Source organism: Heloderma suspectum, chromosome 6 (genome assembly GCF_057233095.1).
Source record: "Heloderma suspectum isolate Gila_16-S chromosome 6, 16-S_ref, whole genome shotgun sequence".
NCBI classification, from domain to species: Eukaryota; Metazoa; Chordata; class Lepidosauria; order Squamata; family Helodermatidae; genus Heloderma; species Heloderma suspectum.
In genome coordinates, this window is record NC_139463.1 from 110,682,759 (window position 1) to 110,696,957 (window position 14,199).

Here is a 14,199-nt window from a genome sequence, read left to right on the forward strand (position 1 = left end):
TTGGACTCAAATCGCAGCTTCTCTATGAACTCATCACTTTAAGGCGACCCATGATGTCCTAGCCTCTGCTGCAGTGTGTGTGATGGTTGCCTACCCTATAGGGTTGTTGTAAACTACTCTTGATCTGTTATGGGGGTGAAGAGACTTCATTCTCCCTGCCCCTCCAAAACCTTGGCCTGTCTGGAAAGTGTACAGTGCAGTATTTAATAATGGTGGATGGAGGCGTATCTGGTCACAGAGGGTAGAAAATATCCAAGAAGGTTGACGTTAGATTATTATACATCCCGTTTCTGCAAACCCTCAATTGGTTTGTCTCATAGCAATTCACTTGTACCTACGAATAACACAACTGAAGTTAAAATCCATTTCAGGTTATGGTTAGAAACTTCTTGGCTGAAGCCTAATGTATCTAAATATTTGGTTTCTTGCAGTGGCCACAGGTCACAACCGGCAGCATGTTCTAAGGGACTTGTTGCACCCAAATCACAAATGTTTCTCTGATCCTCATCAGGAATCAGAGAATTGTTGAATTTCCAAAGCTTTTTTCTTCTTTTCTTTTCTTTTTTTTAAATGTCTGAAATCTGTCTCATGTGGGCACTCTTCTTGACATTTTTCTCTGTTCAAAAGCCAAACCCGCCCCCTCTCATGCACCCCTCCTAATGAAAATTTGCTCCAGAAGAAGTTGCAGCGGGGTCGTTGTGTTGGTTGTTTTTGCTGCAACAGACTAAAGCGCATTGCAGTAGTTTTAACAAATTTATTGGGATGTGAGCGTTTATTGGCCAAAACCCGCTGTCTCAGATGCTTGAAGTGGTCACGTCAGGAGAAGAACTGAAAACTCAAAATATCACATTTGGAGATCCAGGCTTTGAATCCCAAAATGGAAAAAATGTGGGTTGCGTGACATGGATTTCCACATGCATACTTAAAAAATGAGAAGCGGGGGGCGGGGGAGAATGCTTCCCCTTTCTCTGGCTTTTTGTTTCAAATCAAGTTTGTAATTCAAGCCCCCCCCCCCACCTCCGTTACCCTCAATCCCTGTCTCAGGATCTGTTGTGGGAACATTCCTGGCTCTGAAGCCCCTTCTGGTTTTGTGTGTGTGTGTGTGTGTGTGTGTGTGTTCAGCGGGGGTTCAGCTGTATGCAAACTTGTGGCCCCCAAGTATCCACACCCTGGCTGAGGGCACTGCTGTGAGGAAGTTGGCAGCCCTGTGCGAGCCAGCCCCAGAGGCGGAGGTAGGAAACTGGGTTTTTTTCCAACGAGAAAGGTCAAACCGTCTCTGGGCAGGCAGCGTCTGGTTCAAATGAAATCCAGATGGGGACTGAGAGGGCCTCAGGATCCCACAGAATTCAGCCCCTCCAGACTGGCCTCAGTCCAGGGCCTTCAAATCCTGGGCGGGGCGGAGCGGAGCGAGGGGGGGGGAATGGCAGCACATTGGGAAGGGGGGCATGCCTCCCTCTCAGCATACGGTTTCAACTAGCTGCCTGCAACAGTACAATTTTCCTTTTCGTCTTTTGGCCTGTGCCCCGTTTCCTCAGCAACGGGGGTCCCTGCCAGTGGAGCCTGGAGCTTTGGGAAATGGCCCTTTAATTGGGTTCAGATGGTGGCCCCTCCCTGACAGTCTACCCCCTCCTCTCCTCCACACTCTACCCCCACCCCCAAATCCTGGGTTTGTCTCCGGCCCACAAAATAGGGTGGAGGCCTAGAGAGGATTGGGCCAAGTTCAGGGGAAGTTTTCTAGGCCCCCTTTCTTTGCCAAATCTTCCAAAATTATTTGTCTCAAAAGTGAGGGGAGGCTTCAGCCTTTCCCTGCCCTCACCCCGCTCGGTGGCAAGGCAGTGGCCATCCTACTCCCTGTACTAGGCTTTAGAGCACGGGAGAAGGAACCTGTGGGCCCCCAGATGTTGTGGAACCCCAACTCCCATGAGCCCCAGCCAGCATGGCCACTGGTCTGGGATGATGGGAGTTGTGGTTCAACGGCATCTGGTGGGCTGCAGATTCGTCACTCCTGTGGAGCAAAAGATGTGAGAGCAAAGGTTCGTCTGCTCCTAGCATCCTGTTTCCTACAGTGGTCAGCCTGATTCCTTTGGAAAGTTTGCAAGCAGGGCATGAATATAGGGCACAAGCCAGCCTTGTTTGTCCTGAGTACCTGGAATTCTGCGATATACTGCCTCTGAACATGGAGGTTCAATTTAGTTAGGAAACAGTGTCCCAACAAGACACTGTTAGGTAGCTTCCTATTTGTGCATCTAATGCAGTTTTACTGACTCTGATTGGTGTCTTGGGCAGAGGTTTTTCCCATCAACTGCTACCCAAGTCTTTTTTTTTTCTTTTTTCTTTTAATAACCTGGAGATGCTAGGGAATGAAGCTGGGAGGCTTCTGCATGCAAACAATGTGGTCTACTGCAGAGCTACAGTCCAGTCCAGTTCCCCTTTCACCAGGGAGCAGCTCTGACCTAGCTTGCATTTAGCATCTGGGCTTGAGAGGTAGACTGCATCTGTACCTAGAGGTTCTGCTTAGCTTGGGTGGGTTTGTTGTTTGGCATCACTCCAGTCTCAGCTGGGAGATACAGTTGCTGGCTTTTCGCCTTGCTAGATAAGGAATAGACAGGAACAACCTGACTCTGGGGTGGTGAATGAAGTCAAAAGATTTACAAGAGAGGGCCTTTTCAGTGGTTGCCCCCACACCCTGCCCTGACTGAAGAACATTCTTCCCGGTGAGGCCTGCTTGGTGCCAACATTGTATTATTTTCAGCACCAGGTCAAGACTTTCCTCTGCTTCCAGGCATTTAAGGGCTTTTTATGTATCAATTATTTTGTTTATCGTTATTCTGAAAGTTTGTCTTACATATTTTGGTATTTTAATGAAAACGATTTGTAGCTGTTTTATATTTTGTATGTTTTTAATAATGTTTTTGTAAGATGCCTTGGGTCTTTTTAAGAGAAAGGTGTTAGTATGGTGTAGTGGTTAGAGTGTTGGACTACGACTCTGGAGGTCCAGGCTCTAGTCCCCACTTGACCATGAAGCTTGCTGGGTTACTTTAGGCCAGTCACTGACTCTCAATCTAACCTACCTCACAGGGTTGTTGTTGTGAGGATAAAAGGGAGAGGAGGAGGATCATGTAAGCCACCTTGGGTTCCTCACAAGAGGAAAAAAGGTGAGATAATAATAATTGTTGCTGCTGCTGCTGGTGGGGAAACACATTTTGTCCCAAATTATCCGAAATAGAAAAGGCACGTTTATCAAGGAAATTGCATTGGGGGATTAGAAGCATGGCTTGGTTTGGGATGTCTTTATTTTATTTATTCCTGAACACCTCTATCCCGTCTGTCTTCTCAAGGAGCTTAGGGCTGCATAGAAACTTTACTCCCCCCCCCCCCCACACACACACACATTATCCTTGGGGGGGAAAACTCTACTCTGAGAAAGAGAGAGTGGCTGGCATAAGGTCACCCAGTGCGGCTGAGTGGTGATTTGAATCTGGGCGTCTCTGGTCCTAGTCCAACACTGGCGAAGATGGAAGATGTACTCCAAGACTTCTGGAGGACGCCAGATTGGAGAAGAGTGCTCTAACCACTATACCACACCAGCTCACAGTTACCAGGGATTGTGGATCCCACATTTTCCTGCGGTGGCTGCCGAAATCTGAGCATGAAACACTGCTTGTAGAGTGAAAGGAGGTCAAACCAGTCCATCCTAAAGGAAATCAACCCTGAGTGCGCATAGGAAGGACAGATACTGGAGCTGAAGCTCAAATATTTTGGCCACCCAATGCGAAGAGAAAACTCCCTGGAAAAGACCCTGATGCTGGGAAAGATTGAAGGCAAAGGGAGAAGGGGACGGCAGAGGATGAGATGGCTGGATAGCATCACCGATGCAATGAATATGAACTTGAGCACGCTCCGGGAGAGAGCGCAGGACAGGAAGGCCTGGCGTGCTATGATCCATGGGGTCATGAAGAGTCAGACACGACTGAACGACTGAACAACAAAGGGGCAGAGCTGCAAACCAAAAAGTCTTGGGTTCAAGTCTTGCTTCAGCCACAAACTCAGAAGGTAGCCTTAAGCAAGCTGCTGTCTCTCAGTACTTCCAGCTGTGATATGGGGATAAAACTAGCAACCTATTTTCTTTCCTGGCTCGCCACCTCCATTCTCCATCCTGCCTTCCAGCATTGGCAGTTTCCTATAATTACTTCCCACGCGGACATGCACGCACAGATACGTAGCCCTATGAATATCACACATGTTTTTGTGCCACGATGCCTTGGACGAGCACGGGAAACGTTGCTGCTTGTTCACACTGAACAGCGGCAACAGAGCACTGGGTTTGGGGAGGCAACAATGATGGGGAGGGGCTTACTCCCTGGTGAGAGAGCAGATGATGACCAGAGGTGGGGGGGGCAGAAAAACTTTTAAAATTTAAAACAGGTATTGTGGGAGGGTTGTAGGACATGAAGGAAGAGGGAAAGAGGGGAAATCGAACCAATCAACTTTAATCTCTCTTTCCCACTTCCCCCTTGCTATGTTGATCCAAATATTTGTTTGTTCTGGGGAAATGAATCTCTCCTTTATTTGACTCTTTTTGGATGTGCTGCGGGTGGTTTTTCTAACCAACTATTTATACCCATCAGACAGGACTCGGTTCCTAGCTTTATTACAGTTCAAAAAAATAAAAAACGCCATGAGCACAAAGTTGGATCCTTCCAGCGTTCTTTAGGTGTAATTGGAAAATCTCCTTCCCGCACCTCTGTTTTGGTCGTTTGCTTTGATAGTTGATGCTCACTCTTGAATTGATCGATCAGGTCACATGTTTCGCATAACAGATTCAGCTACTGCAAGCTGTGTGGAGGGGAAGGAAGCCCAAGCCTCCCCCCCCCCCCGGCCCCCGACTGCTGGCAGTTCTTCTCTGCCAGCCATCTGCCCATGGCATTGCTTGTGCGCTGTGTATACAATACACATGCACTACGTATACATGTGTGTGCCTGTGCACGCATGTGCATGCCAAAGGCAGAACAGGCAGGGCCAAAATCTGATTCCTACCCATTTTAAGCCTACTCAGCAGTAAGCAGGACAAGGCTTTGACATGTCAGCTCAGAAGTAAGCAGGACAGAATCACTCAGCAGCACTTTCAAATAGCATTGCAAATACCAAGCCTCTGCATATCTACTCGCAAGTAAGCAGGATAAGCCTCAGAAGTAAGGAGGAGTGAATGAGGCAGAAGCTTCTTCCCCACAGGGAAAAGCTCCCTGATCAGGTGCTGATCCATGATGGGAGCTTTCCCCTGGGAGAAAGAGCAGAGCCCACGGAAGAAGCCGGCGGGTTGGATGGGGAACCACTGTGGGCTGCATCCGATCTGTGGGCCGGACGTTTCCCCATCCCTGCATAAAATGCCTATTTCAAACATAAACCATCAATTTTCCTTTTGCATATTTTCTGGTGAGTCTGAAAAGAGAACGCATTCATTGAACGCACAATACATTAAAAATCACACATGTATCTCAGTCTAGCAGACTTTTTACCCTCCCCTTTTTAGAGTCACTTTATTCCAGAAACAGGAACCATTTGAAATAACCCCTGAAATCAGGGTGCGCGGCAGTTGTAATTTGCATAGGTATTGATACTTAGGCTAATTAGTAAACGTATCCTGAAAAGATAGAATTAACTTTTAAAACATGAATTACTATAGTAACTATGCTAGGTTTCTATAAACTTGAATGGTTCACTGAATTTCTACAAACTTGAATGGTTCACTGAATAGTTCTTCTCTTTGGCTTTTATCTTGAAACAGCAGGGTCACCCTTCAGGTTAAAAAAAAAAAGTGTGTGTGGGAGAACTAAAATATAAATAAAGCACAGTCACAGCAGCTATTATCAAACAAAAGTCCATTTTAAAGGCAGTTGTGCTAAGGGGGCAACAAGCCAATTCTTCAAGCATCACCAGCATTATGGCTTTATGGAGTATTTCATAATACTTGACCGGTCTATAGAGTTAAGGATGTTGTCCTCTCTCGCAGGGCTGTAAGGATTACAAGGTAAGATATGTGCAGCAGTTTGAAAATTTGTATGTGCTACAAAAATTCTTATTAATAAAAATAAGTCTACCAAGAACATTGGGTGGATTAAAAATAATAATAATAATACTAATTATTATTATTATTATTATTATTGATTGGCTGAGGGACAATGCATACTATGCAAGATCAGCATACAGCACTCATCTCTATAAGATGTGTCTGTGAGCACAGATGACCTTAAAAAGATGCAAAAAAGTATTTCCCAAATTCCCAGATACCATGTCTATCGGCCATACTTGAAAAGAATGGGACTTCCATGTTCATGAGCAGTGCACCTTCTCCATCGCCAGGTGCTGGTGGTCACCAACAACCACATTTGGCTATCTCCAGCATGCTTTTCTTGGGAGATTACTGGGACACCTGGCCTCCTGTTCTTGGAGTACTGGGCCAGATGAAGTTTTGACTTAATCCAACATGGTGGTTCTCGTTTTATGTTTGTGTCTCCATTACAGACCTGGACGCGGATAACCTCCCTGTGTATTGTTCACTTGCTCTGGGGGACCCTCCTCCCTACGCTTCTCCACTGGGCATCCCATGTCCGCTGCATCTGGGTGGGGGCCGTGCCGGCATGCATTCTCCCCCTCCTCGTCCAGCTGACTTGGATGGTGACACCTTTGAGAGTCAGCCAGCCCGACGTGTACGCCTTGGAGGTTCCCGGGTGCTGGAGTGCCCGAGCATCCAGATCACGACAATTTCGCCAGGCCGACGGGCCGAGGAAGATGACTGGGACTCCTCGCCTCGTGATTACCTCCTCCTGGAGGCATTTGGGAGCTACCGCGAGATGGCCCCACCTTCTGGTTTCTTCACGCCGAGTCCTGCCAGCAGTGGCAGTGTTTCCCCTTGGAGCTTTTTTTCGGATGACGAGGCCCCCACTGGGGATGACGTGGAGCACGAGCTGAATGAGGCGGCGGCCCGTTTTGCCCTCAGTTCCCCCTTGGGTTCGCCAAGAGGCTCTCCCAAGCCATGGTCACCTGCTGATGAGTCGTGGCCAGCCTATGGTGCCAGCTACTCCCCAAGCCGGGGAACAGAAGATGGGTGGATGCTTCTGGGCCCCCGGCCAGCTTCTCCTTGTGGCAAGCGCCGCTATTCCAGCTCTGAAACGCACTCCTCTGCGTCCCCGTGTCTCTCCCGGAGGGGCAGCCTTGGTGAGGAGGCCCCAGGGGAGTCCGTGGAAGCGAGTGGCGATGTGGCCCCCTTCAATTGTACTGGAGCCCGGCTGGTGGAAAGCATTCCCCAGAAAGCCCGGAAGACGTCAACGGAGCAGACACTGGCACTTACTCGGAAGGAGGAAGGGAGCTGTAATGGGGAGGATGGGAGCAGTGGCACCACGGGGGGCTTTGGACTCAGTACGGCCCGTAAAGAAGGGATGGATTACCTCGCCGTGCCTTCTCCTTTGGCCTGGTCTAAGGCTCGTATTGGAGGTCATAGCCCTGTATTCAGGTAAGCAAAGATGTAATGCTCCCTCAGGAGGGAAGAATGATTGTTCCCGTGTCTCATTCCCATTTCTCCTTAATAATATAAGAATTTGGTTCAGAAGAGTGGTCCATTGAGAGGCCTTCTGAGACTGGTCAGCCAGATGTCTTGGGGAGATGCTGAAGCAAGACATGATGGGAATGTCTTCTGATGTTTCTCTCCAGAACCCAGTAGACAGAGGTTGACAGCTTCTCGAACATGGAGTTTCAAATGTAGCAGATCTGTACCCCTGCCTTCAACTAAAACTTATTGGGCTGGCTTGCATACAATAAACACATCGATGAGGTAGACATTAGCTGTCTTGGCTACTGGTCACGTGTAGACTTCTCTTCCATAGATTAAGTGTGTATTGGTTACTACTGGATCACTCAACAGAAGAACTGAGACATGGTCAACCCAAATCAGTACTATCAATCATGACTCGTAGCAAGGTGTTTGTTTGTTTTTTCATTTACAGAACTTGCACTTCAGGCATTTAAAATGCAGAAACCTCTCTTGCCCGCACACGCGCGCACACAAATTTTTTAAAGTGTCTTGGAAAGATACACTCAAGGGAACTGATACAGGTTCCTCATAAAAGAGTCTTTCACATAAGTCCACAAAGCTGAACATTATTTCCTTTTAACCACCTGTCTGCATATACCAAGCCTGAGGAACCTTTTCCTGTTGATGTCCAGAGCCAAAAGTGAGCAGAGTTACTGATGTGACTCTTGGTATGCAATGAAGGGGCGGGGGGGGGGGGAAGACATTTGCATCTAGGCATTCTTCTTCCCCAACTTGAGCAAGGTTCCCTCCATCAGCTTGGTAACTGGAGGACAGAGCAGGATGGAGTAAATTAGGGGTGGGGAATACCAAGCCCAGGTGCCCTCCAGGATTCTCCAGATGGCCACACCCCTTTCCCTGGTCCCTCCCCCTTTCCCGCACCCATCTTTTGGTGGTTTCCTGTTTTTTGTGCAGTTTTTTCCCATTCTAAAGGGTCAAAATGCCTCTCCTACAGCTGAGTTACTGGGCAGTAAGAGCTTTAAGCTAAAATATTATGGCATTTTTTTTTGCATTTTTGGCGCTGCACCTGCAAGCGTCTACAAAACTGAAAGAGGTTCCCCATCCCTGGAGTAGATAGAATAATAACTGGGGGGGGGGGGGCTGGGGAAAGGCCAGAGGTTGGGATTGGAAGGCTTGGAGGTCTGCTTTTGGCCCACAGGTCATAAGCTCCCACCCTTGGCATATGCCATTTTAATTTTTTTATTTAATATGGTGTCATGAGTGTGTGCACTGCATTACAAAGTGTGCCCCCTTGAGGGGTTTACAGCCCAAAATCTGATACAGGGGAGCCGAAAGAGGAAAAGGGAGAAAAATGGGTGCAGGGGTTAACAGAGGAAGAATACGCAATCATAGCGGTTATACTAAAAGTTGTGGTGGGGTGTGGGAACTAAAGGGTCGATACTGACAATACAAATAACTTGCTGTCCTGCAAGAAGGAGCGGAGAAGGAAAGGGAGCTTGTTCTCTTAGAACCAATTTCGAGGTTTTAGAGGTGATCAGGAAAGTGTCTAGTTACAAGCCTGACCTGGACGCATATAGTGGTTTTTAAAAGTGAGACTAAAGGACAAGCGATATGTTTATCTGGAGGTGCTGAATCCAGCATCGAGGGGACATCAGGGAGAAATCTTTCTCGCCCTTCCCACCTGATGCCTTTTAACTGGGAATTCTGAGGACCGAAGTTGAGGACCAGTCAAAGTTACCAGGGCATCACCCAGAAATGCTGCCTGTTTCAAGGCCATGGAAGCAGTGAGCGAAAGGGTCCCTTGCTTCACCAGACCTTTCGCCCCAACCTTCTCGCCTGTCTGCAGTAACAAGTAGGACTCCAATTGACCCCACGGCCTTGACTGGGCAAGGGGAACAGGAGGAGATGTCACCGCTACACGCCCCCCACCCACCACCCCGATGGTTTTCTAGTCTGTAAGCGATAGGCCCTCCGGGTAGGCATCTAGCCACATTTGGCCAAGGCTAGCTCGGCGATAGAGGAGATACTTTGTAGAGGAAAGGTCCCATGTTCAATCCCTACTTCTCTCTTGTTAAAAAGAATCGGGCGTCAGCAGGTTACTATTATTGTTACATCTACATCCCAAGGTGACGTACACAATCCCCCTCCTTCTCCATTCCATTTTATCCTCACAACAATCCTGTGAGGTAGGTTAGGCTGAGAGAGAGTGACTGGCCCCAAATCACCCAGTGAGCTTCGTGGCCGAGTGGGGGCTAGAACACAGGTCTCCCGTGTCCCAGTTCAACACTCTCACTACTGCACCACACTGACTGTGTGATGTGAAAGGCCTCTGCCTGGGACCTGGAGAGCCACGGCCAGTCAGAATGGGCAATCCTGGGCTAGATGGACCATAGGCTGACCCCAGTGTAAGGCATCTTCCTGTGTTTCTACACATAGTCCCTGCTTGTCACATCTCTCTTCCTGCTATCAAGCTAGCCAACTGTTTTCTCCATCTTCCTAGAATGGGCCTCATCTCTTGCTAGGGATGTCTGTCTCTGGGAAATCCGGTTCTTTTCTGGCTCGATGGAGTTCCGCAGTGCGCATGACCCACTTTGTGTCTGCGAGCCAAGCTGTGTGGCTGTTCCCTGAACTCCAGGAACTTTTTTGCACATGGGGGGGGGTAGGGGGGAAGGTTCTGCCATTTGTGCAGATCGCGGCTGAATTTGCACAAATTATGCAAATGTGGCTGCAATTTCTGTAATTTGCGCAGATTCGGCGGAAAGAATTGCAGTTTGCTCCGAAATTTGCGCAAATTGCAGAACTCCCCCAGCCTCATGTGGGAAATTCCCAGAAAATCGGTGAACTGGCCCAACTCACTACAGATCATGTCAGGCACTGCAATGGGGATCCAAAACAAAGTCCAGGGGGCCGACCTTAGGAGAACCCGTTCAACTTCATCCCCAGATGGATTTCTCCAAGATCCCTATCTCTCTCCCCCCTAGTGTCCAGACTCCTTCACCTGAACATGTCCTCCTTCCTCACTACTTTCCAGTAGTGGTGGTAGTGCTGGAGAAGCCCTGGATTGTGGCCCTTCCACCCCCCACATTTTTTAAAACCCAGCCGGTCTGAATTTGCCAGCTGCACTCTCAGCGCTTTGGTCTGGCTGCCAGAGGTTCTGTTGTATAAAAACAACTTGTCAAGCCAGCCCAGGCAGAAGTGCTGGTGTCTCCAGTTACACATCCCAGACCCGGCTGTGCATGCATGCTATGGGGGTGGGGGGAGCTGGCATAAACATGCCGTGGCTCGTTGCCTGTTAAGGTAAGCAACTGGGTCAAAAGAATTTTCTCCTGCATGGTGGATCAGCCTTATGCCCTGTGAGTTGGGAAGGGGGTCTTTTCCGTCACCCCACCCCCAGGCCCGTCTGCAGTCCCAGAATCAATTTCTTCAAATTATAACTTGGCATCTTTTAAAGCCAAGCTTGAAAATAACAGTGAGTTATTCCCTGATAACAGCCCTGTCACAGCTAAAATATGGTAAGCGGTGCATCGTCTTGCTCACAAGGGTATGCTATGTGTTTGAGGAGATTTCTGTAAAGGCAGTATTAGCAATTCAGATGAGCTTTGCAAGAGCGGAGCTGCTGAATCAAGGAGCCTTTCTCCGTGGCAGCTTGCTGGTGCTTTGGGGAGATTGTGCAGGGATGGGAGCAGCTGGGCAGGCTCAAACGCCTTATGAGAGCTCTGGTCCTCTGCGAGTGCATTGAAGGAAACCAGCAAAAAATGACAGCCAATACTGTAGTGTTGTGTGTGTGTGTGTGTGTGTATGTCTCTGTGTGTAAAAATATATGGTGTTTTTTGGCCACTTTTGGAATACTGTGTACAGTTCTGAGGGTGCCCCATCTCAAAATAGAAACCTTTGAGCTGGAAAAGCTGCAGAAAAGGGCAACCAAAAAGATCAAGGGGCTTGGGCAACTTCCCTACGGGGAAGGTCTAAGCCAAGGGTGTTGAACCTCTTTCAGCCCAAGGGCTTATATCAGTTTCTGAAAAGCAATCAGGCTGCATTCCAGTGGTGGGCAGGGCCAAATGCAAAGGGGGTGGAGCAAAAGGCGAAAGGGATGGAGCAAAAATACCAGCATAATTTAGCTTAAAGCTCTTACTGCCTGTCACCAAGCCTTAGGAGAAGCATGTCAGCCTTTTAGAACAACCATGCCAAACCAGGAAACCACCAAACGATTGGGGGTTAGGAGAAAGGACGTAGGGCCATCTGGCGAGGCCTAGGTGGGCTGGATTTGGCCCCCGCATGAGCTGGATTTGGCCCACGGGTCTGAGGTTCCACACCCAGGTCTTGAGCATTAGAAGCTTTTCAGTTTGGAGGGAAAAAAATCACTACAAGAGTAGTTCATAAAATTGTCTGCTATGGAGGACGATGACACCGAGAGGTTTTTCTTCCCAATCAACAGAATTGGTTGTAAATTCAGCACAAGGAAAAGTACTTATTTAGACATACTATTTGGTGCTTCATCATAAATACGGCCACTGGTTTGGATGGGTTTTAAAAGGGATGTGGACTAATTCGTAGAGGACAGATTAGCCATGATTGTTCAATAGAGCCTCCATGCTTAGAGGCAATATGCCTCTGAATAATATCTACTGGGGACAAACAATAAGAGAGAGCAATTCTCTTTGTACTCTCCTTGTGGCCAACCAAGTACCTTCCCAGGGGTACCTGGTTGACCACCATATGACATAGGTTGATGGTCTAGATGGACCTTTGGTCTGATCCAGCAGGTCTCTTCTTGCATTCAAAATCTGGAGTAAGAGACGTCTGAAACTCAGGAGCATTCTCCGAAGGAATGACAATATATTGGGCTTTTTACTAGCGGCCACGTACCGCGAGTTAAGAACTGTCCCTAGGGGAGCAATCAGGGAAAGAACATAAAAAATGGTTGAGGGCTAGTAACCTGATGTAGACCTGCAATACATGTTCTAATATTACTAACTGGAAACTTAGGAAAGGAAGCCAGAGGTTCTGGATTTCGTGATAGTGAGTGTAATGGGTGGGGAGAAGGTTAACCGGGGGCATCTTTGTCCTCCCATAGTGTTGCAAGGAATGGGGAACGCCGCACCTGCCAACATTTGGAGAGGAGCCATGGTTGAGTGGTAGAGCACATGCTTTGCATGCAGGAAGTCCCAGGTTCAGTCTGGGATATCTCCGGGTAAAAGGAGCAGGTGAGAAGTATGAAGGACCCCCTACGTGAAACCCTAGAGAGCTGCCGACGTTCGGAATACACAATACTGGATAAGATGGGCAAAGGGGACTGACCTGACATAAGGTGGCTGCTTGTATGAGGGAAGACGCAGCTGTTAAAAGGTCTGCGAGCCCCCCGGCAGGCTCCTTCTGGGGAGTTGGAGCAGGAGAGGAGGACTAACCAGGCCGTGGGCTGAACCATCTACCTCGACTGCTTTGCAAACGCCTTTCTTCTCTTCACCCATCCCCAGGTCTTCTGCTCTCCCACCTCTGGACTGGCCCCTCCCCAATCAATACGAACAATTTGAACTGAAGATCGAGGTGCAGCCGCGAACTCACCACCGGGCCCATTACGAGACGGAGGGCAGCAGGGGTGCGGTGAAGGCCGCTCCAGGGGGACATCCTGTGGTGAAGGTATCTGAGGGGTGGGGGGCAGAGAGATAACGAGAACTGTCACGATGCAGCCGAGGGCAGAGAGGGGCAAAGAGGGTGAGTCAGAAAATCCCCACATCAAAGAACTCACAAAATTGCTGTAGTCCAGGGTGGGGACCCTATGGCCTCCAGATGTGGCTGGACTTCAATGGCCATCAGCCCCAGCCACCATGGCCAAAGGTCATGGATGATGGGAGTCAAAGTCCAGCAACATCTGGTGTGCCATGGATTCCCCACTCCTGCCTTAGGCAAACCATCCTTCTCTCTTCCCCGCTCCCCATCAGCAATTAGTCACTTTTGAATGCTTCCCTGCGTTTTTTTTGTTGTTTTTTTTTAATCATCTGTGTTCAGAAAACCAGCACAGCAGGGGAAATAGACTAGAATAGCACTTTGCTCCTTAATATGCTAGGGTGTTTTTTTTTCTTAAACTAGGCTTGGGGAGAGAGAGAAACGGGCGGGGCCGGGGGAGGGAATGAGAGAGAAGTACTGTGGTTGTTCAGAAGTGCAATATAAATACTAAGTATTTCTAAATTCTGGTGCACGCTTTGTTTTTTTAGGTGTACACCTAAAACTGTATGGTGTGGATGACACAACATTGTTTTGGAGAAACAGTACTATTGTATAGATACGCTCATCTGAAAGCCAGGACTGGCTGCATTCCCCTGTCGAATACACACTAAATATAGTTAGAATGGGAACTGGACCTAAACTCCAGTTTACCAGGTTTTGAATGAGTGCGCCTCCCTGTGGTCAGAAAGGGAACACGTGGTTCTATGTGTCGTAGTTTAGCCTTGCGCATGGCTTAAGAGTACCTCTGAGCATGAGAAGAGTTTCTGTTGTCACTGCACAATCATAGCCTCCTCTTCCATATTTAGCTCTGGGGAATAAGGCTCTCAGGTTGAAAGGTGCGTGGCAGCTTTCAGACACTCCCCTCTTAAAATTTAGCCAGTAGCAGGAAAAGGTGGCCAGCATTGTTTTCAGTATGATGGATTCATTTA

The 14,199-nt window shown here is 48.4% G+C and overlaps 1 protein-coding gene across 1 annotated transcript in view; it reads left to right on the forward strand.

Annotated features, from left to right (window-relative positions):
* Nucleotides 1-14,199, forward strand: part of NFATC4 (nuclear factor of activated T cells 4) — a 32,729-nt gene that overhangs the window by 681 nt on the left and 17,849 nt on the right. Inside the window, exons 2-3 of the mRNA XM_084806185.1 lie at nucleotides 6,523-7,510; nucleotides 13,021-13,183. Of these exons, the coding sequence (XP_084662311.1) occupies nucleotides 6,523-7,510; nucleotides 13,021-13,183 (1,151 nt within the window). The remainder of the gene's footprint in view (nucleotides 1-6,522; nucleotides 7,511-13,020; nucleotides 13,184-14,199) is intronic.